Here is a 24,872-nt window from a genome sequence, read left to right as displayed (position 1 = left end):
ACACCTGGTATCATCACTATTGTATACTTATTCAAAAACACATGTTCATGATACTGTCAGAATCGTACAATCAATTCTGCTTTTGGAAAGAGCTTTGACGCTTTCATTTACAAATTGAAAAAGTTGGCAGAGTGATGATGAATACAATCTCACTCATGTGTCTTTTGACACAAATATATAAACACTTGTTGATCAAAGTTTACATAAATTGTCAAAAGACACTCGGGGTGAGATTCTCCTTGTATGTCTATAGGACACTACCTGGTGATGTGGCTGGTAGCTATTGCAGATGTTGACTTATGTTATGAATATGTACACCCTTTAAATAGCCACACAAATTACTAACAAGACACAATACCCATAAAGTGTGCATCCTAATTATTAAAACCTGCAACAATTCCAGTGGAATCAAACACATTAAGTCACACAAACAACAACACATCTGTTTATTAATTCCACAGTAATATCTGCATGTATTTACCACTAGAGAGTGTTTGCAGCTGCTGGTGATGTGAGGTGAGATGAGGTGAAATGAGATGAGGTTTAACTTCGCGTTCAAGATTGTCACACTTGTATAGCAACGCGGGGGGCACGGGTGGCCCAGTCGTCTAAGGCGCCGCGATTCGCTGTGCAGAGTTGCGTCCCTTGGGCACGCCAGAAACCCATGATTGTGGGTTCGAATCCCGGTTCGGCCCGACTAGGTTTGTCAGCCCCATACCCGTGCTCGTGGGTTTCACCGAAGTGGTAAACGTCTGAGACCTGCATCACTTCGTGTGTGTGTGTGCGCGCGTGTTTGTGCGCGTGCGTGCGTGCGTGCGTGCGTGCGTGCGTGCGTGCGTGCGTGCGTGCGTGCGTGAGTGAGAGAGATACCTTGCTCACGATCGTATACATATCACGATACTTCTATGTTCTTGTATCTGTTGTGCCTAACCCATACTTTTCACAGGATATTCAAATACCTGGCACACTGATGATTTACAGTTGGAAGTGTCAAGTATGGCGCAATGGATGGAAATATTTACTTTTTCACGACTAATTTTCACTACTAATTAGTGTTTGGGGTAACATTCATTTAAGAAACATCTAAGGTAAGGATCGATAATTTTTACTTTGTGTGCAACTGTGATCGATACTTGTATCGGGAAGTGAAATATTGCGATCCACCGATGCACCGATGCACCGATGTGTGTGTGTGTGTGTGTGTGTGTGTGTGTGTGTGTGTGTGTGTGTGTCTTGTTTTTAATTTGTGTGGCTCTTTCTGTTTAAAGTATGAACATATTCCATATTTTGGTTGCTCTCTGATGGTTTTTCAATGGCCGGCCTGATGATGAGGGTTGCTTCTAAACATAGAACAGTCTGATGAGCCTGTAAGATGTTTTTCTGTATACAGGAACAAGGTAAATGTCATTCAAACTGTTTCTACATCGTACAAGCAACCGTCATACTGCTCTATAGTATTTTATTTTTTTCCCTCCATAATTAATAGGGCTGTAATAAGATGTAATGTGATATTGTATAATATTTGTTCCGACAGACCAAGCATAAAAATACTTTGTATGATTTGAACTCGTGGTTAAGAAGGCCTCTATACCTTAAAAACATCTTGTATAATTCAACATTTTTGCAACTTTACTTTAAAAAAATATAATAATATTTTCATTTACATTCACTAAATATTAGATAATTTATTTACAATTAGTTTCTTTCAGTGAATAAACATTTTTAAAGGAAGTCTAAATTCATTTTTAAGCAGATTGTTAAAAATTACAAAATCATATATTTGTTTTAAGAGAAACAGCAGTAGATACGCGTAGGGATTTGAACTCGCGAATGTCAACTGCATTCGTGACCAACTCGTGTTGTTCCGGGACAAGCCGAATCTTCTTGCAGGTTACGGAAAGAGGCGAGTGGTGACGAATGTGTCAACTGTAGACTGCTTCGACGTTCAGAAGAATAGTAGGCTAGAGTAGCTTCCCTTTACGAACTCTTTTGTGAATTCCATGGAAACACAATGCCAAGATGGCAGTCGAACGATATTGACGATTTTCGTTTATTTTGGATAAGATTTTGAGCTTTATTAAATGTGACACTCACGTTCATGGCGTTAGGTAAGTGTCTTTCATTCTATTGTTTCTGACGTCGATTCAAGATTGAGAACTATGTGTACAGTTAGAGTTCAAATTACATGATCTAACTATATCTGGATCGAGAATCTACTTTATTGTCTTTATTTCAGTTTCGCTAAAATAATGTTCACAGATTTATCATTGTATCATATGAAAAAGGAAATCTAACATCCTGCTTAATGGAAAAAAATCACAATGACAAGATGCGGGTTCACATTGCTTAGTTGAATAAAGTAGACACATGGAATACAACCCAGGTCTGTCTGAGGAATATGAACCATTAATTTTTATTATAAATAAATTATATTTAATTTCCATTAATTGGAAACGGTAAAATGGTTGTATTGACAATGATTTGATGAAGTAGATCATTACCTGTGCTTTCATTGGTGTGCCTTGTCCAGACTTCAATCACACACAGGGTCTGTGCTCTCGTTAAAATCAGATACCACTCTGCTTGCAGATCTGAAGATATCTCCAGAGGAAATCTGATTTCACTGAGATTGATTTGTCAATTTGACTGTCCTTCAGATATGTTGCTATCACAGTTTAATCTAAGAACTCCCTTTAACTGATTTCTTTTGAAACAACAACCCCAAGATTTTCATGCTTAATTAGGAACACTGATTGCTACTTTGTTTTTAAAGTGTACCTCTGTCATGCATGCCATAGGGTCCCTCACCATCCTCCAGCACCAGGTTCACTTGGAAGATTTGTCATGGGACCAGCGTTAGAAATTGGCACTAGTCCTATAGTCCTTACCAATTTGTCCAATAGTTAAGGTATCATAAGGACTAGTAGAAATTTGCCAATTTTAAGGGTTTTTCTATATGCTATCATTGTAAGGACTAGTGGACTAAAACTGTTAGTTTCTACCCCTGGGGACTCAGGCTTTTTAATGCAGCTTAAACAGCAACCATGGTCCTAACTGTCGTTGTTTAATGGCAAGGTGTCCGCTCTCTACCATGTAGCATATATATAAGTCCCCTGTGGTAGCTGCCATGCAACCAGGCATTTATCTCGCTTCCCAGTACTGAAGAGACACTTTGCAAATTATTTATGTTCTTTACTTTTGCATTTTCACCAAAGGATGCTTCACATTTATGATCAACAATGCTTAAGAAAATTATAATGGGTCTGAAAAGTGCACTTGTTATATTGATACCTTGGTTTTGTGAAAACAACTAAATGTTTGGCTATCAGCGTTAGAAATTGGCACTAGTCCTGTAGTCCTTGCCAAACTGTTTAATAGTTAAGGTATCATAAGGACTAGTAGAAATTTGCCATTTTTAAAGGTTTTGCTATATCTTATTATAAGGACTAGTAGACTAAAAATGTTAGTTTCTACTGCTGGCTATCCGAGTATTACCTGAGATCTTACACTGTGCAGTTACTAAAGAAATAGAAAATTACATAACAATGAATATGTAATAATTCCTTCATTTTGTATTATTTGCCCCAAAAAACATAAAAAGAATGTATAAAGATATGAAACATGGGTAAAACTGTCATGCTTTTGTCAGGTCATGGTCATTGTCCTACCAGGGTTCCATTTAAACTGAATTGTTATTTCAATACTACAGAACCCTTTCCACCTGAACAATTAGTTCATGTTTTCAGACACCAATGAGGAGTGATACAGCGAGATCCAATGGCGCACAAATTTGTATCCGGGCGACAGCTCAAGAACCTGCTGAATGATGTTGAAAGGGTTCACAAGAAAGATATACATGACTATGCAGGGGGTCACCTAAATGAAACGTATATCCATCAAGTTGCCATGGCAACAAATCGTGTGCCATGGCAAAGTGCAAAGGAGGTACCCACACCACCTTCAGGTAAAAACACTCCGAAGCCAAGAAGTTCAAAGAAGGGCAAATCAATGAAAGAGATTCTCTACCAATTCAGTGTAGGGACCACAGGTAGCATCCCACACTCGCCGCCAGCAGTGCAAGTTCCCAGACAAACACCAGCTTCCAAAAAGAGCGAAAGAAGTTCAAGAGGTTCCCCCAACAAGCGTTATTCAAGTGCGAGTAACTCTTCAGCCAAGTCGACATACACAAATCTGGAGGATGGGGTTCTCATAGAGGAACTGGAAACCACGGAGATGATGATGCCATCAGGTGTTCGAGGAGGGAGAGATGTGAGCTTTGCTGATGAGGAGACAATGACGTACACAACAGCAACGTCACTCGCCCCAGACAACACGGGGAAGCTGAAGTTCAAGTATACATTCCTCCCCATGCAGAATGTGGGCATTACCAAACAGGACCAGTACCGCAAGTTCAAGAACTTTGAGTCGACTGTGTTGCGGAAACAGGAGACCTGTGAACAGAAAGTGTTGTCAGGGGTCAAGGCCGTTGAACATCATGAGAGAAAACTGCAGCAGGTAATGTCATACCATTCGATATTTGTTCTTCTATATTGTTGTAATTCACTGTGTGTTAGTCGTGCCAGAATCCTATGATCTCAGGTTTGAATCATAGATGTGTACTGTTTAATGAAGATCCCTGGTTTGTCACACCAAACCCTGCATGTGGATGCACCAGTGTTGTAAACTTCTATCATATGGATCACTTGGGCTTGTCTGCCACATTAAGATGAAATGCCCTGAAAGTTTGTCAAAATGGGGTTCATCCCAACTCAAGTACTCACGCAGTACACAGTTTTTGTATATATTTATTCAATGAGACGTTTGGATATCATGGTTGACAAAAGTGACTGAAACAAACATAAAATATTCACAAAACCATTTTACATTTAACATCAAGCTTGAAATCCCAATGTAGTCAATACCAGGGTTTCAGATGGACGTCGGTCACATGTTTTTGCATCATACTTTCTGTATCATAGGGAAACACTCTCTTGAGCTATAGTGACTTTGTCAAACGCTTCTCTTATCGCCACGTTCATGGCCAGATCATTTTTGTTGATTTGACTTGTTGACTTTTGCCATTGACCGTTTGCATTTCCTGTGTCTAAGTCATTGACCTATATAGAGGTTTTTGTGTCAAAATCACTGAATACAACAATTCCTCTGTGGCTTATTTTTAGTTTGATGAATAAATGTGTGTTGGATGTGTTGAAAACAGTCTGCGATTAAAATGTTGCTCTCAGGTGCATTATTTGTGCATTATTCACTGCAGTAGATATTATATATATTCATGTTTAGGTGATGCCTGTATTCGATCATTAAATCTAGAAGTGTAAAGATATTCGGGTACACAAGTTGAAAAGGCTTAATTCGGTAATTACGCCCTGTGTTGTATTCATGTTTCATGTAAATGTTTCAGCTGTACATTGTTGCACCATACAACTGTTCCAACTCTGAGACTTATATGCCTTCTCAGGGAGGTTCGCAAGCAACTCAAAATTACTTCTTTTATGGTGATTTGTTGTGAATGTTTTACGCAAATACGCAGCGGTTAGGGCTGTAATGATTCATTGACATTGACATTGATACTTGAATCATCAGTTTGTGAGATCACGATGCGTCATAAATAGAACAGGAACTAATAGATTTACCTCCCATAATAAAATAAGTAGCATAGCGCCACCTGTAGGCATTGCAGAACACAAGGATGTAGAGACTGAGGACGGACCGACTAACTGCTACATTTAATAACTATCCCAAATTTAACACTGTTTTGTTCTTGTGGTTGTCTTTGTAAACATTTTTTAGATAACAAATGACCGTAAATAGATGTATGAAGAAAAAGATGTTAGAGCTGTATTTCAGTGATTTCATCATTTCTTACTACCATATACGACGTAATAAGCGCCCAGGGCGCTCTCAAAATTAGAAATAGGGGGCTCTTATTAGAATATAATTTTGATGAGAAAAACAACAGAGTTGAAAGATTGTAAATTTTGGGGTTTATGCTGACAGCCTGAAATGATATAAAAGAAGAATCTGTGTGTATTATACACGATAGATATGTTTTCGAGAATTTAATTGCCCATAATTAAGGGTGCATATAACACACGAGTGCGTAATTATACACGAATAAATAAGTCTTGTGTACATTCATCAATTGGAAAGGATGCTAATTGGGATTGTTCACTAGCCAATATTTCAGCAAATATCGCCATGGGCGCTTATTAGAGCGGGGCGCTTATTACGATGAATACAGTAATTGATGTGGTGTGTCATGATACCGGTAGTATTGTCAGTCGTATTGTAAAATACCAGGCGATACTCCGCTCCAGCAGCTTATTTGGAGCTGTGAACCATGCAACCAACCATTGCAGTGGCTCTGGGTAACTGATCAAGCATTGATCAATAATTATAACATCATTTGTGTGTGCTTTCTGAAATGATATTTTGTTTGTCAGGAGCTGGATGCATTTAACCTGAACGGAATGGGACCCAACTTCCACAAACTGCAGGTGTACAGCGACACATTTGAAGATCTTATACAGGAGTCGCCAACATTTGCCTACATCCTCCGCTGCATCAAGGTGAGAAGGATGCAGCAGTGTGCAGTCATTGGTAGAGGTGTGGTCTTCTGCATAGTACACACTTTTTTTGAAAAAATACAGCTGTGTAGGGACCCGTGAAGATTCCGAGGTAGAATAGGTCTTCAGCAACCCATACTTGCCGTAAAAGGCTTGTCGGCTGACTTGGTTGATGCATGTCATCGATCCCAATTGCGTGGACCGATGCTCATGATATTAATCACTGGATTGTCTGGTCCAGACTCGATTATTTACAGACCGCCGTCATATAGCTGGAATATTGCTGAGTGCGGGGTTAAACAACAAACAAACAAACAAACAAACAAACAGCTGTGTAGGAGGGCTGAGACAGGTACAAATTTACTACCCGGGTACCCACCCCGCTATTACCCAACCCTACCCGGGTACCTGCTACAGGTCTCAAGAGTTTGGTACAAAAGGATTTACATAGTGTGCACACTTTTTTTCTTGTTTATACCTCCATAAATACAAAAAGATATGTCAACAATAATAACTTCACGGACTGCTTATTTAATCATAAACGTAACAAATGCTACAAACCAGTGACATCAATCATTGCTTATGCAGACCTGTGAAGATCCAGGTATAGAATAGGTCTTCAGCAACCCATGCTTGCCGTAAGAGGCAACTGTGCTTGTCGTAAGAGGCGACTAACGGGATCGGGTGGTCAGGCTTGCTGAATTGTTTCATGCATGTCATCGTATCCCAATTGTGTGCATTGATGCTCATGATGTCAATCACTGGATTGTCTGGTCCAGACTTGATTATTACTGCCGGCTGTCATACAGTTGGACTATTGTTGAGTGCGGTGTTAAGTCCCGCCCACTCCATTATCAGCCAATCAGGAAGCAGTAGTCCGGAAGTCTGTTTCTAGGGACTTTGGGGAGGTAACTTTTAGCATAGCCAAACATAAGCAATTATAAATATATTCTGATTGAAAAAATGATAGGTAAAGTATTTAATAGAGCGTTTGATTAAATATTTCAGAACAATTTATTGTTTAGCCATGTTAGCAAGGTATAGATTTCAGCTATTCATATCTGAACTTATCTGAGATGTATCATTTTCAATGGACATTTGCCAAGCATCAATAGCTTGAACTGATCAATCCATATACCTCTAGTCATTGGCCATAAGTGTTTGTGATATTCCCTATCTCAATTCATTCTTTCTCTGAAATTTCAATATAGCAATAATAGTGATGTGTGCATTAAGCTGGTAACAGATAATAATGTCAATACCTGATTGCAATATCTATGACAAAGAGATGCAGATGAAATGATACATTTATGTACATACACAAGCTGTTGCTTTTTAATATTATTTTGGTTGCAACATCAATGGTAATCTAGGTAGATGTCCTGTAGTCATGTACATCATGCCATATTATGATGGTACATAACCGTAAAGCAAACTGTTGCCATGAATCAATAAATCAACCTATGTAATAGTATAAGGTATTATCACCCACATGGTGAAGATACAGGTGGTAAGATACTAAATCCGTACGTCACACGTGTGTTGTACAAGGTTGACCTTTTTTAATCGTTTTGATTGGAAACCGTGACCTCTGTCACACCGGGACTATTTTTTTCATTCATAAAAAATCGCAAGACGTCATTCATTTTGCAACTATAAGGTAGAACTGAAGCAATCTCATGAGAGCGAGAGATATTTACAAACAATTTATTAAACCAAACAAGATAGTCACACGCATGAAATTCGGTTTGCATTCTATATACGTTATGCATAGAGCTTCAACAGACATTATATAATCAAGCGATATCCATTTACAATGTACGACTACCGATCAGTAGATCGAGGGTCCCCATGAGCGTGACGCACCCGACTTCTTTCGCATCTTTCAATCTGATTTTAAAAGGATAAGCGTGGTGGACAGATATCTAGACTTACTTGGGATTCTCTGGTTGTACCATCAGTGTCCTCTTTGAAAGGTATTTTGAGGCACTGTTTCAGGAGTTGTTTGTTTACGACTGCACGACCAGATCACTCAAAGTGAACATTTCCGATACAAATCATTCGAAAAATCCGTAGAAGTGTGCCTGACTTCTGATTATGTGGCCCAAAATATCCCAAATGTGAACAATAACATTCCCCATCTCTAGCGTAAACGCTGTGAGTGGCCTAGATCACAGTTGTCTTTTCTTATTCCGGTGGTGACCTTGCCCTTCGTTCGAAGCTGTCACTGACATGCAAGCAGACTTGAGTTTGTTCATTTTCACGTCTTCAGTATAGGGTGAACATGAATGTCTTTGGCGAACACTCTGATTTCCCTCACCCAAAATGGTACAGACATGATGTAAATTCAGCTGATAGATCAAGGATACCGAACCATTTTGATTGCACAGACTGGACCCCGGCAGTGCGAGTGATCGACTTTTAGTCCGATATTCAAAGCGGGGTGCTAATGTGACTCTTCAAATTTTCTTATAGCTGCCCACAGGAACTCGATGATAGCATGTATAACATAATATATTCGTATAGAAGAAAATCACACCCCTCTATATACATAGGGACAAGGAGTGACACCCGCCATCTTGGTTCTTATTCAAGATTTCGCAGTCGGTTCGAATGAGAGCTCATTATCGCATGACATATGAATGTCACTTATTTCTACCTACTGGAACCTTGCTAAACAAACCTCAGGCTACACAATCATGTTTATCTGTGGTCACCTTACCTCGTACCTATGTTATAACATTAGGTTCATAGAATTACTTATTCAACCTCTGTAATAACATTAGGTTCATAGAATCACTGATTAAACCCCTGCAATAACATTAGGTTCATAGAATTACTGATTAAACCTCTGTAATAACATAAGGTGTCATAGAATCACTGATTAAACCTCTGTAATAACATAAAGTGTCATAGAATCAGTGATTAAACCTCTGTAATATCATAAGGTGTCATAGAATCATTGATTAAACCTCTGTAATAACATAAGGTGTTATAGAAAAGCCGATTAAACCTCTGTAATATTAGGTGTTATAAAATAACAAATTACATTTCTCTGATAATATAATGTTTCGAGGTGATTTCCAAATTTAAGCACAAATGTTAACCTACAAATCGGAAAGTACAAAATTAGATAAGTAAATTGTGAAGTCAGTACATGACCACACACGATCAATGAATAGTCAAAAAGTTCTATTTAAACATGCAATCCTAGGTTTACAATAAGCAACCTTGTGGTCTAACTATAAGAGTGACAGGCAGACCTATTCTGTATTTCTCTACACATTTGGGTGGGGGCTAATGATAGTATTCCACTGAGTGTGATTGTCTGTTGCTGCAGTCGGAGTATGACAACTACATCGCCTCCTTGCTGGATGGCCAGACTGCCCAGCATCACGTGCTGCAGGATCAGGTGGATCAGATGGCTGCCAGGGGAACCTCACGACCCCGAGAACTCTTCACCGCCACAGAGAGGCTGGCTTCCCTAGAGGAATATGCCAAAACACTGCTGCAAAAAAATGAACAGTGAGTAGCATTTTACTCCTTTTTGGAAGCTGGATGGGGGACTACCAAGAGTTTCACTAAAAAACGGTAGCTTCCTTTAGCCAATCACACCAGTCTCATTGATCATTTGCTCTAAATTCAACACCTCCCTGTGTGAAGATCTGCCCGACTCTCAATAGGACACCAAACAGTCACACCATGGTAGTAAACCCTGAGCAAAATGTCACCAGCCAATCAAAATGTGTGATGCGTGGGTTTATAAGCCAATCGGATGTCAGCTTCTATTTTATCATTAAATCTGAAATGTCTGTCAAAACAAAAAACAACCACACGGAACGCAAATATTCCTTTGACAGTGCAGCCTTTTGGGGTTCAGATGCCATGGTGCTCAGAAACAACAACATGGTTGTTGGCTGGAATAGAGCTGACTGGAGAGGAACATTCATTTATTCATCACACACACAATTTGGGTTTTTAGTTCCAAGGTGATTGATATATGTTTATGTTGTAGAATGCGGGAAGAGGTTCGTGAACAGACTGAATGGCTGGCCACAGCTCCAGAACCAGGTAGGTTGATTGACGATTAATTCTTTTATTTTAGAATTGACTTCAGTATTTTTTGCAGTTATGTAGGTATAAAATAAAAATGTTGATTTACATGGTGTGCAGTAGTTTGCACTGGGTTTTTTTTACGTTTAAACATATAAAAACATAACGAAGCCAATACTTATAAATAAATATGTCAACAATAATAACTTCACAGACTGTTTATTTAATGTTGAGCGCACAAAATCTGTGGGAGTGTTCAGGGAGGGGGAGGGGTTGGGAATCATGTCTTGTATTTTGATCAGCAAGTAGTAAGTTGAAATCTGTCAAAATCTGTCTCTGAACCAAATAATCAGATAGATTATGATTATCAATCAGACCGTCTTGATTGGGTGCTGCCATTTTATTTGAAGCAAATGCAAGTGATATGAGAGGTGGAATCTGATTGGTCAGTCGGAGGGACATAGAAGGCTAAACAAAGATCTGAGGACATCCCATTGGGGGTCACGTCAGAGTGACCTTTCATCCGACCAATCAGAGCGTCGCTTACCAGATCATGAAAGTGACAGTCGGAAGATTTCTGATCATGCAACCTCGAAAACTTTAACATGGGTTATTCCGAAGGATAGTTACGGGCTTAACCACTGAATCAACACAATCTAGACCATCTATTAGCCATTCCAGCATGTTCTTTTGTTCAGGTTTCAAAATTTTAATCGAGAATTTGTCAAAATATGTTTCGAAGCGTAGTCGCCAATTTGAAATTAGTGCTGTAAAGCACAAGAAAGCTGCCTTCTGATTGGCTAATGTCGACTTCTTGTCAGTCATTCCATTGGTCGGTCAAAGTTTGCACAAGTTCAGACTGACATGACCTGTAATGGGATGTCCTCAGATCTTTGTTTAGCGGTAGCAAGAACTAAGATCAGATTTTAATGAGATTGGTTTGAAGCTGATGACGTGTTGACTGTTTGCCAGAGCCCGTCCCAACCATTGGTTTGGCCCCCGTGCATTACAAGGACACACAGATGGAGCTGGCTGATGAGATTGAGCATGTGAAGGCCCTGATCCTGGAGAAGCTGGATGCCCTGAATGCCCTGAGATGCCACCTGAGAGATGAGTGTGTGCCCCTGACAGTCTGTACCCACCTGGAGCAGTGCATCAAGGAAACCGAGGTCAGTGATGTCTGGTCAAGTTGCTCTATACTTCCTTTGGCTTCCTTTGTTAGCTTGTACCCTTTATTTTCCACCTTTCGTTATCTTATTAATTTTGTTGCCCTTACATGTACATATATATATATATGCTCTCTGCCTCATGGCATTCATTCGCCTGATGAAGGAGTAAGCATATACTCCGAAACGTTATGTTACTCATTATAAAGAAGTTGACATCCATATGTTCTCTTCCTCATCTTAAATCATTAGTCAATAAGGACAACGATGACAGTAGTTCAAAACTTGGTGTCTTTACTAAATCCTCAGCCACAACTGACTCCTCAGCCTAACTGGCATTACCCAATCTCATTAAAATCAGATCTTAGTTCTCGCTGTCGCTAAACAAAGATCTGAGGACATCCCATTACGGGTCACGTCAGAACGACCTTTTATCCGACCAATCAGAGCGTCGCTTACCAGATCTTGAAAGTGACAGTCGGAATGTGTTTTCTGATCATGCAACCTCGAAAACATTAACAAGGGGTATTCCGAATGACAGTTACAGCCCGTACGACTGCTTCCATAAAAATTATCGTCTATCTCTCGCTTGTGTGGGATAAACATTTGAACGGAGGTGGCGTTGCACAGTACGTGGAAAGCACTGCAATTCAATCTCAACCATATATTAGACATTCCGGAATGTTCGTTTGTTCAGTTTTCAAAATTTTAATCGAGAACTGTGTTAACATATTTTTCAAGCGTAGTCTGAAATGGAAGTCACCAGGTTGAAACGATTGCTGTAAAGCTCGAGAAAGTTGCTTTCTAATTTGCTGATGTCGACTTCTTGTTAGTCATTTCAATGGTCGGTCAAAGTTCGCGGAAGGTTGTTCTGACATGACCCGTAATGGGATGTCCTCAGATCTTTGTTTAGCGGCAGCGAGAACTTTTTTAATGAGATTGGGCATTACCATGACAACACTAATCACATGTACATGACATCACAATCAAGAAGAACATATATGCATACCATAACTAAGGTTACATGATCATTTATTCTACACTGTGTGAGATGGGACAGACTGGCATAACTCTTTTAGTAGGGCTGTTACAATTCACTCGGGTATTTGGTGAATTGACCCTTATCCATTCATAAATTGAATTCCTTATTCATGGTCACTAAAATCGAATATTTCCGAATATGCAGTCATGTGCATTTACATACCTTGTACCTTAAAATATCCATAAGATCATATTACATGCATAGATTTCTTTAAAGACAACACTCATGTATTTATTTGACAATATTGTGGTCACTGGTCATTGTCGTATTTGAGCAGATGCTAGTACCTTGATAAGTGTAGTATGTGAATGTATAACATATTAATAATTAACCAACCATGTCAAATAATTTATGTTGTTATTGTTCATTGAGTATAACAAATGATACATCAACTGCTGACTTGTTATTGTATTCGTGAATAAATATTCGTATTTGTTACCCTATATATTCGTGATACATATCGTATTCGCCTCATAGTGTATTCGTTGAGGCTCTTTCTTTTTGTCCTTCTTGCAAACCACAATAATGCATGGAGCATGGAGCATATCTGTAACTCATAGTGAGGTACTACTAGCAGTGTTACTTCTACTTTAATCACTGCACGAGTGTGAAGCCTAGTGAGTGTACACAATCAGAGACTATCTGCCAAGCTGCTGAGGTATTCACTGTAAGGGAGCGACCATTTGATTTCTATGGGGGGGGGCCGGAAGTATTTACAAATGAATAGTTTGTTGGAGATAATCAGTAAAATAAATAGAATGTTTACTACTGTGAGAAAAATGAATAGTTTGTTTCCAGATATAATTTTGCATGTAATTGCAACATTTATCTATTAAATTAAAGAATTATTCCAGCATTATAAACGTAAAAATTTTCCGCCGCCTTTTGCGCAACATCACTATTTCTTTAATCTTATTTGTTGCTATTTCTGTATATGAAGTTAATGGCTTCAGTTCAGCACATTTTGCTATTTAAATGCATGTACAAATATTCAGGCGTCCAATTTAACAATTTCCAAAAAGAAATAACCAAGCTACAATGTTGTAAAAGAACACATTTATTCACTGATAAATGTTGAACATATTTATATTGTGGTTTGTTTGAGGAATGGTTTGAATCGTGGGATGTGTGTGTGTGCCAGGCAAAGGTTGGTACAGTTACGATGGCTTGGAAGTATACCACCGATAGGGGCCGGGACTAAAGAAACAGCTATTACCGCGTCCTCCACCGGGCTACAAACAGGACTACTGTATTTATGTCAGGGAATGAAAAAGACTATTATAACAGGTGTTCTATAGCTGTTCATGTTATAATACACCACAGGCTGAATTTGCTGAAATATGATTGCATATTTTACTCTATAATAAAATTGCAAAATTACCATCTGAAATGAATAGTTTGTTCAGCTGTATGTTACAAAAAAATAGTTTGTTAGAAATGGCTTCAGATTAAAAATAGTTTGCTGAGAAAACAACTTCCGCCCCCCCCCCCCCCCCCCCCATAGAAATCAAATGGTCGCTCCCTAAGTTATTGAATATCTCCTGGTCATGAAATAGCCGATTTATCACGAGTCTTCAATGTTGATAGCTCACCCATGTCTTTTGACTCCTAATCTTAATAGCTCTAGGTCCATTTAGGGGGAACGGGTGGCCCAGTCGTCTAAGGCACTGCGATTTGCTGTGCAGAGTTGCGTCCCTTGGGCATGCCAGAAACCTATGATTGTGGGTTCGAATCCCGGTTCACCCTGATTATGTTTCTAGGTTTGTCAGCACCATACACGTGCTTATGGGTTTCACCGAAGTGGTAAACCTCTGAGACCTGCATCACTTTCGGGCTTTCCTCCCACATTAAGCTGACACGCCGTGATGGAATACTGTTAAAAGCGGCGTTAAACCCAACTCACTCACTTACACTAGGTCCATTTAGGGTCCTTTGGTCTTTTTGACACATTCAACGACTGAATGTGCAAGTGATGGAAAGAAAAAAAGGCTTGTCATTCATATGACTTTTTTCAATATCTTGTCACCAATTTGAAAATCTGCCTTTTCTGTTTGGTTAATCACACATCATGCAATGGAGAACTAGAACTTAATTACAACTATTTAGTTCTTCAAACAAGATGTCCTACATATGGATGAGGATGAGTACAACTGTGGTGGTGTTGGGTGTGTAGGTGGAGGTGCAGAAGTTGCTGAAGCAGAACGAGTACTATGAGCGAAGCATCGCGGAGATGGACCACGACCTGAAGGAGGCCATCATTGACGCCGACACCAGCGAGAAGGATGCCAAGTAAGTCATTGGTCTCTGTTCAAGCAATGCAGGACTAAGATGTAGGCTGTTTATTTGTTCAGGACAATGCAGGATTGAGATGTAGGCTGTTTATTTGTTCAGGGCAATGCAGGATTGAGATGTAGGCTGTTTATTTCCTCAGGGCAATGCAGGATTGAGATGTAGGCTGTTTATTTGTTCAGGGCAATGCAGGATTGAGATGTAGGCTGTTTATTTGCTCAGGGCAATGCAGGATTAAGATGTAGGCTGTTTATTTGTTCAGGACAATGCAGGATTGAGATGTAGGCTGTTTATCTTGTTCAGAACAATGCAGGATTGAGATGTAGGCTGTTTATTATTTCCTCAGGGCGATGCAGGACTGAGATGTAGGCTGTTTATTTCCTCAGGGCAATGCAGGATTGAGATGTAGGCTGTTTATTTCCTCAGGGCAATGCAGGATTGAGATGTAGGCTGTTTATTTCCTCAGGGCAATGCAGGATTGAGATGTAGGCTGTTTATTTCCTCAGGGCAATGCAGGATTGAGATGTAGGCTGTTTATTTCCTCAGGGCAATGCAGGATTGAGATGTAGGCTGTTTATGTTGCTCAGGGCAATAGGCTTGTGGTATGGTAGACACAATTTTGATGTGGGCGAAAAACAATGAGATTCTTGCTTTGTCATTAGAGGGGATGATTTGGTCAAGGCTTGGTGTATCATAGAAATGACAAATTATTTGGTTTGAACAGAATACTGTATCTAGTTAGTTATAATATGAAGACAGCAGGTCACTGTGGACTACACTGTGTCTGAGTATACATGAGAAGCGACATGTGTTACAGTAATGATATATAACTATGAGGACATAATATACACGTTTATACACAAGGTCACAAAGCCTGCTTGTTTGTCAGTCTAACAGAAGGTATGTGGTCATCTCATCAGTGACAAGAATGTCCTGGCAGATGTCACTGACTAAAATCTCAGGCTGATGTCACTGACAAGAATGTCAGGCCTGATGTCACTGACAAACATTCAAGAATGTCTGGGCTGATGTCACTGACAAAGATTACAGGGGTGATGTCACTGACAAGAATGTCCGGACTAATGTCACTGACAAGAATGTCCAGGATGATGTCACTGACAAGAATGTCTGGACTGATGTCACTGACAAACATTCAGAATGTCTGGGCTGATGTCACTGACAAGAATGTCCGGACTGATGTCACTGACAAACATTCAAGAATGTCTGGGCTGATGTCACTGACAAGAATGTCCGGGCTGATGTCATTGACAAGAATGTCAGGCCTGATGTCACTGACAAACATTCAAGAATGTCTGGGCTGATGTCACTGACAAGAATGTAAGGCCTGATGTCACTGACAAACATTCAAGAATGTCTGGGCTGATGTCACTGACAAAGATTACAGGAGTGATGTCACTGACAAGAATGTCTGGACTGATGTCACTGACAAGAATGTCCAGGCTGATGTCACTGACAAGAATGACCAGGCTGATGTCACTGACAAACATTTAGAATGTCTGGGCTGATGTCACTGACAAGAATGTCCGGACTGATGTCACTGACAAACATTCAAGAATGTCTGGGCTGATGTCACTGACAAGAATGTCCGGGCTGATGTCATTGACAAGAATGTCATGGCTGATGTCACTGACAGGAATGTTATGGCTGATGTCACTGACAAGAATGTCCTGGCAGATGTCACTGACAAACATTCAAGAATGTCCAGGCTGATGTCACTGACAAGAATGTCTGGGCTGATGTCATTGACAAGAATGTCTGGGCTGATGTCATTGACAAAAATGTCATGGCTGATGTCACTGACAAGAATGTCCAGGCTGATGTCACTGACAAGAATGACCAGGCTGATGTCACTGACAAACATTTAGAATGTCTGGGCTGATGTCACTGACAAGAATGTCCGGACTGATGTCACTGACAAACATTCAAGAATGTCTGGGCTGATGTCACTGACAAGAATGTCCGGGCTGATGTCATTGACAAGAATGTCATGGCTGATGTCACTGACAGGAATGTTATGGCTGATGTCACTGACAAGAATGTCCTGGCAGATGTCACTGACAAACATTCAAGAATGTCCAGGCTGATGTCACTGACAAGAATGTCTGGGCTGATGTCACTGACAAGAATGTCTGGGCTGATGTCACTGACAAGAATGTCCGGGTTGATGTCCCTGACAAACATTCAAGAATGTCTGGGCTGATGTCACTGACAAGAATGTCCGGACTGATGTCACTGACAAGAATGTCTGACTGATGTCACTGACAAACATTCAGAATGTCTGGGCTGATGTCACTGACAAGAATGTCCGGACTGATGTCACTGACAAGAATGTCTGACTGATGTCACTGACAAACATTCAAGAATGTCTGGGCTGATGTCACTAACAAGAATGTCTGGACTAATGTCACTGACAAGAATGTCTGGACTAATGTCACTGACAAGAATGTCCAGGCTGATGTCACTGACAAGAATGACCAGGCTGATGTCACTGACAAACATTTAGAATGTCTGGGCTGATGTCACTGACAAGAATGTCCGGACTGATGTCACTGACAAACATTCAAGAATGTCTGGGCTGATGTCACTGACAAGAATGTCCGGGCTGATGTCATTGACAAGAATGTCATGGCTGATGTCACTGACAGGAATGTTATGGCTGATGTCACTGACAAGAATGTCCTGGCAGATGTCACTGACAAACATTCAAGAATGTCCAGGCTGATGTCACTGACAAGAATGTCTGGGCTGATGTCACTGACAAGAATGTCTGGGCTGATGTCACTGACAAGAATGTCCGGGTTGATGTCCCTGACAAACATTCAAGAATGTCTGGGCTGATGTCACTGACAAGAATGTCCGGACTGATGTCACTGACAAGAATGTCTGACTGATGTCACTGACAAACATTCAGAATGTCTGGGCTGATGTCACTGACAAGAATGTCCGGACTGATGTCACTGACAAACATTCAAGAATGTCTGGGCTGATGTCACTGACAAGAATGTCCGGGCTGATGTCATTGACAAGAATGTCAGGCCTGATGTCACTGACAAACATTCAAGAATGTCATGGCTGATGTCACTGACAGGAATGTCATGGCTGATGTCACTGACAAGAATGCCCTGGCAGATGTCACTGACAAACATTCAAGAATGTCCAGGCTGATGTCATTAACAAGAATGTCTGGGCTGATGTCATTGACAAGGATGTCTGGGCTGATGTCATTGACAAACATTACAGGACTGATGTCACTGACAAGAATGTCCAGACTGATGTCACTGACAAGAATGTCCGGACTGATGTCACTGACAAACATTCAGAATGTCTGGGCTGATGTCACTGACAAGAATGTCCGGACTGATGTCACTGACAAGAATGTCCAGACTGATGTCACTGACAAGAATGTCTGACTGATGTCACTGACAAACATTCAGAATGTCTGGGCTGATGTCACTGACAAGAATGTCCGGACTGATGTCACTGACAAACATTCAAGAATGTCTGGGCTGATGTCACTGACAAGAATGTCCGGGCTGATGTCATTGACAAGAATGTCAGGCCTGATGTCACTGACAAACATTCAAGAATGTCATGGCTGATGTCACTGACAGGAATGTCATGGCTGATGTCACTGACAAGAATGCCCTGGCAGATGTCACTGACAAACATTCAAGAATGTCCAGGCTGATGTCATTAACAAGAATGTCTGGGCTGATGTCATTGACAAGGATGTCTGGGCTGATGTCATTGACAAAAATGTCATGGCTGATGTCTGTGACAGGAATGTCATGGCAGATGTCACTGACAAGAATGTCCGGGTTGATGTCCCTGACAAACATTACAGGGCTGATGTCCCTGACAAGAATGACCGGGTTGATGTCCCTGACAAACATTACAGGGCTGATGTCACTGACAAGAATGTCCTGGCAGATGTCACTGACAAGAATGTCCGGGTTGATGTCCCTGACAAACATTACAGGGCTGATGTCATTAACAAGAATGTCTGGGCTGATGTCATTGACAAGGATGTCTGGGCTGATGTCATTGACAAAAATGTCATGGCTGATGTCTGTGACAGGAATGTCATGGCAGATGTCACTGACAAGAATGTCCGGGTTGATGTCCCTGACAAACATTACAGGGCTGATGTCCCTGACAAGAATGTCCGGGTTGATGTCCCTGACAAACATTACAGGGCTGATGTCATTAACAAGAATGTCCGGGCTGATGTCATTGACAAGAATGTCAGGCCTGATGTCACTGACAAACATTCAAGAATGTCTGGGCTGATGTCACTGACAGGAATGTCATGGCTGATGTCACTGACAAGAATGTCTGGGCTGATGTCATTGACAAGAATGTCTGGGCTGATGTCACTGACAGGAATGTCATGGCTGATGTCACTGACAAGAATGTCTGGGCTGATGTCACTGACAAGAATGTCTGGGCTGATGTCATTGACAAAAATGTCACGGCTGATGTCACTGACAAGAATGTCCTGGCAGATGTCACTGACAAGAATGTCCGGGTTGATGTCACTGACAGGAATGTCATGGCTGATGTCACTGACAAGAATGTCTGGGCTGATGTCACTGACAAGAATGTCTGGGCTGATGTCATTGACAAAAATGTCATGGCTGATGTCACTGACAAGAATGTCCTGGCAGATGTCACTGACAAGAATGTCCGGGTTGATGTCACTGACAAGAATGTCCTGGCAGATGTCACTGACAAGAATGTCCGGGTTGATGTCCCTGACAAACATTACAGGGCTGATGTCATTAACAAGAATGTCCGGGCTGATGTCATTGACAAAAATGTCATGGCTGATGTCACTGACAGGAATGTCATGGCAGATGTCACTGACAAGATTGTCCGGGTTGATGTTCTTGACAAACATTACAGGGCTGATGTTACTGACAAGAATGTCCGGGGAGATGTCCCTGACAAGAATGTCATGGCCGATGTCACTGACAGGAATGTCATGGCTGATGTCACTGACAAGAATGTCCTGGCAGATGTCACTGACAAGAATGTCCGGGTTGATGTCCCTGACAAGAATGTCCGGGTTGATGTCCCTGACAAACATTACAGGGCTGATGTTACTGACAAGAATGTCCGGGGTGATGTCCCTGACAAGAATGTCATGGCCGATGTCCCTGACAAGAATGTCCAGGCTGATGTCACTGACAAGAATGTCCGGGCTGATGTCCCTGACAAGAATGTCCGGGCTGATGTCACTGACAAGAATGTCCGGGCTGATGTCACTGACAAGAATGTCATGGGCGATGTCCCTGACAAGAATGTCCAGGCTGATGTCCCTGACAAGAATGTCATGACCGATGTCCCTGACAAGAATGTCCAGGCTGATGTCACTGACAAGAATGTCATGGCTGATGTCACCAAGTTATTCCATTCAGTCATTTGTTATACACCACACACCTGTCAGGACTTGTCAAAAACAAAATAACACAACCTCACCAGATGAAGATATCACAACAAATGACATTCAACTCACTGATAATGTACCTGGCAACCAGCGATACCTTGGTGCTATTTTCACTTGATCACTTACAGATGACCTAGTATCATAAGATGCAGATACACTAATCTGAGTGGCAGATGTGAATGAGAGCCCTCTCTCCTCTGTGACATTTATTATTTCAATTTTTGTTGTAGACGAATATGGAGGAAAGTGAACTCTAAGCGTGGTATCCCTGGTGCGAGGCCATCACCGTCACAGCCACAGAGTGACAGCGATGACGAGGAGGAGAGCAAGTGGAACTGGTACATTTCGTAATAGACATTGTCAGTCACGTCAACAGACCAGGTCCTATCAGAAGGAACAACATGAGAGTGACCTCCCTTTCTGTTTACATGACAAACCAGGGAGGTCTCATCTTGACTGTGGAGCATCATAGCTGTGATAGAACTGAATCTTCAGAACCTTTTCATGTATACTGCATAGAAGATTTATTTTAATGTTTACTTGTTGATAATTATATAATTTTACATATTTTTTGAAAAAATGAGATTTTGCTCATGAAAACGTGACTGGTGAACTTTGATTGTGCGAACAGAATGTTAAGATAATATCATATGTTATTAGCTGAGAGTTTGGGGGATGAATTGATTTGTTTTTCTCTGTTTACCAAAAAGAGCTTTAAGTCTGTGCTGTGTCGTGGGGCATTTAACAATTGTATCATGAAGTTTGTATCATGAAGCCATGTATGATCTGGACACAATGATACACACGAGAGGATAGCATGTTGTAAGTTACAAAAATGAGCTTTACAAGAGAATTCTCTGACATTATACATGTATGTTACAGCCAATGTGTAAGATGGGACTCCTTTTGGCAATTTACAAACTGACTGAAAGATGTGTCCATTAATTTGACAGATTGACTGAACACAAAGAAGTTCAAAAAGGCTTCAAATCATCACAATAGAATTATGCTAGAATTATAATCCAAAAAATACAGCGACTTTCATTTTCTTTTAATCATCTTTTTTAGTCACTGGGGGATGAAATTCAACATTAAAATGTTTGCAATTCGTTATCATAATGAAATTAATGGACCAATTTTTCAGTCAATTTGTCAAATAACCAAAATATATTGCCTTTTTGTAAATTGCCTAAGTGAAGATTTCTGTCACTTTACGCATTGACTGTTTCATATACATCCTTGATCTAGCCATTGTTTAATTTCCACAAACGTACTGGGTCCTGTTCCACAAAGCGATCGTAGCGCTACGATTGTCGTAAGTCTATGTTATAGTATGGGAGTTACGATTGTCTTAGTGCTACGATCGCTTTCTGGAACAGGGCCCTGGTCCCCGTTCCACAAAGCAATCTTAGCGCCACGACTGTCGTAAGTCAGTGATAAAGAATGGGAGTTACAATCACCTTAGCGCTAAGATTGCTTTGTGGAACGGGGCCCTGGTCTTAACCTGTTCTCTGTGATGAATTGCACAGCATTGTATCCTAATCATCATGCCCCTATTATCAAAACTAGAGTCTTCCATACTTAGTTTTGGTTTCGTTCTAGCGATGGAGTTCCCTATCATGCCTTGAATGAGTATTACCCATTACAGCATTACTTTAGTATGTTCCAAGTCCAAATTTACTACCCGGGTACCCACCCCCTGATTACCTGACCCTACCCGGGTACCCACCCTCTTATTACCTGACCCTACCCAGGTACCCACCCCCTTATTACCTGACCCTACCCGGGTACCCACTGTTGGTCTTAAGAGATACAAGATGTCTGATTGGGAATTGTTTTACCACAGCACTTGCAAAATGTATTTAGATACAATCTGGACATGCATACACTGAAGTTGAATTAAGTTATATCTTTATTCAAAAATATGAAAAGTCAGAAGGAATGGGTGCATAGTCAGAAAGAAATGCAAACATTAGTGTAAGCATAGAGTTCGAGATAATTTTTGTTATTTAACAATAAATCAAGTGACTTACCACGGGTCCGGGTAGTCATGTGGGTACCCGGGTCCTGCTCAGTACCCACCTGACCCGGGTACCCGGGTTACCCTGGTCATAAGAGGCGACTCAAAGGATCGGTGGGTCAGACTCGGTGACATGGTTGACGGTATGTCATCGTTCCCCGACAGGGGAGATTGTTGCTCACAATATCAATGACTGTCTTGTCTGGTCCAGACTCGATTATTAACAGGTCCATGTCATAGAGCTGGAATAAACAATAGACACTCACACACTTTAGAAAGAATTCTTAAAGATTCCTGACAGCTTGACTATAACTCAGACACGATGTAGGTTTATTGCAGTGTTAGGTTTGTTTCCTCCATGTTTGCTGTTGCAGTTTGGACTGTCATGGCAGCTTGTGGGGATGAAAATATTGGCAACCTAAGGAAATGTGTTTTGTTTTAATTGAAATTGTGAAAGGAGGTCTGTGGAGAATATTCTACGAGGAATTACAGATTGTATGTCCTGAGTGAAATAAATTTGTATCTCCTAAGCCTTGTGTGTTGTCTTGTTTGTATTGTGATAGGGAAATATGTAAGCAATAGAGGATAATGTATTATCTGTTTTGAATGAATTAATCTTGTCCAGAGGTGAGGTGAAATGGGGTTTAACGTCGCGTCTAAGATTATTGCACTTATATAGCGACGTGTGTGCGTGCGTGGTGCGTGCGTGCGCGCTAGACCCGACTGATGCCGATTTATAGTACTAGCTCACTGAGATACCATGCCGCAGTTTAACATGAATACCCCACTCAGACACAGTATACTGACTCCGAGCTGACCAGTCCTTGTTTTAGCCCCTTAATGCCGAGCGCCAGACAGGGTAACAACAAGTACCATCTTTTAACGTCTTTTGGTATGACGCGGCCGGGGATCAAACTCCAGACCTTCCGCTCTCCGGGCGGACGCTCTACCACTAGACCACGGAGGCGGTCAAACTTATCCAGAACCCTGATGGGAGCCTTTGTACATGAATTCATGGAGGGAGGTGAGTTGAAATGGCGTTCAAGATGAACGTTCAATATAGCGATTGACATGCATGTGTATGTGTGTTTGCTTATACTAGTCCAGACTAATGCTGTTTTGTAGTGCTCACCCAATGAGATACCATGCCCCAGTTTAACATGGATACCCCACTCAGACACAGTATACTGACTCCAAGTCGACCAGTTGTCTTATCCCTTTGAAGCCAAGAATTAGGCAGGGTACCATCTTTTAACATATTTTGGTATGACAGCCAGGGGATTATGGGGAGCATGTGCCGAAACACTCTATCCATTAGACCACAGAGGCTGTCTGGGCATATGCTCTATCCACTAGACCACAGAGGCTGTCTCGGCATATGCTCTATCCACTAGACCACAGAGGCTCTCTGGGCAGACACTCTATCCATTAGACCACAGAGTCTGTCTTGGCATATGCTCTATCCATTAGACCACAGAGGCTGTCTGGGCAGACACACTTTGCATCAGACCACAGAGGCTATCTGGGCAGACGCTCTGTCCATTAGACCACACAGGCTGTCTAGGCATATGCTCTATCCACTAGACCACAGAGGCTGTCTGGGCAGACGCTCTATCCACTAGACCACAGAGGCTGTCTGGGCATATGCTCTATCCATTAGACCACAGAGGCTGTCTGGGCAGACGCTCTATCCATTAGACCACAGCGGCTGTCTGGGCATATGCTCTATCCACTAGACCACAGAGGCTGTCTGGGCAGACTCTCTATCCATTAGACCACAGAGGCTGTCCGGGCAGACACTCTATCCATTAGACCACAGGCTGTCTGGGCAGACACACTATGCATTAGACCACAGAGGCTATCTGGGCAGACGCTCTGTCCATTAGACCACACAGGCTGTCTGGGCATATGCACTATACACTAGACCACAGAGGCTGTCTGGGCAGACGCTCTATCCACTAGACCAAAGAGGCTGTCTGGGCAGACGCTCTATCCATTAGACCACAGAGGCTGTCTGGGCATATGCTCTCTCCACTAGACCACAGAGGCTGTCTGGGCAGACACTCTATCCATTAGACCACAGAGGCTGTCTTGGCATATGCTCTATCCATTAGACAACAGAGGCTCTCTGAGCAGACACTATGCACTAGACCACAGAGGCTGTCTGGGCAGACACCATGCACTAGACCACAGAGGCTGTCTGGGCAGACGCTCTATCCACTAGACCACAGAGGCTGTCTGGGCATAT

General features: G+C 41.4%; 1 protein-coding gene across 1 annotated transcript; it reads left to right on the top strand.

The window, feature by feature from the left end:
* The first annotated feature begins 1,976 nt into the window (after positions 1-1,976).
* On the top strand, positions 1,977-22,397 carry LOC124150670 (uncharacterized protein C6orf118-like). The gene is made up of 8 exons (XM_046522661.2): positions 1,977-2,108; positions 3,747-4,515; positions 6,462-6,587; positions 9,925-10,109; positions 10,600-10,655; positions 11,610-11,806; positions 15,019-15,134; positions 20,835-22,397. Exons 2-8 carry the CDS (start codon positions 3,778-3,780, stop codon positions 20,953-20,955), a joined length of 1,539 nt encoding a protein of 512 aa, XP_046378617.2. The 5' UTR covers positions 1,977-2,108; positions 3,747-3,777; the 3' UTR covers positions 20,956-22,397.
* The last annotated feature ends 2,475 nt before the right edge of the window (positions 22,398-24,872 follow it).

The sequence above is a fragment of the Haliotis rufescens genome, unplaced genomic scaffold (genome assembly GCF_023055435.1).
Source record: "Haliotis rufescens isolate VD_foot unplaced genomic scaffold, xgHalRufe1.0.p SCAF_5, whole genome shotgun sequence".
In the NCBI taxonomy this organism is placed as follows: Eukaryota; Metazoa; Mollusca; class Gastropoda; order Lepetellida; family Haliotidae; genus Haliotis; species Haliotis rufescens.
The sequence above is the reverse complement of the archived record's forward strand: the minus strand, read 5'-3'. Positions and strand labels throughout refer to the sequence as shown.

Coding starts and splice junctions, on each gene's coding strand:
- LOC124150670 (XM_046522661.2), top strand. CDS start 3,778: ATGGCGCACAAATTTGTATCCGGGCGACAGCTCAAGAACCTGCTGAAT. Junction 4,516..6,461: donor ATGAGAGAAAACTGCAGCAG/GTAATGTCATAC, acceptor TTTGTTTGTCAG/GAGCTGGATGCATTTAACCT. Junction 15,135..20,834: donor ACCAGCGAGAAGGATGCCAA/GTAAGTCATTGG, acceptor TTTTTGTTGTAG/ACGAATATGGAGGAAAGTGA.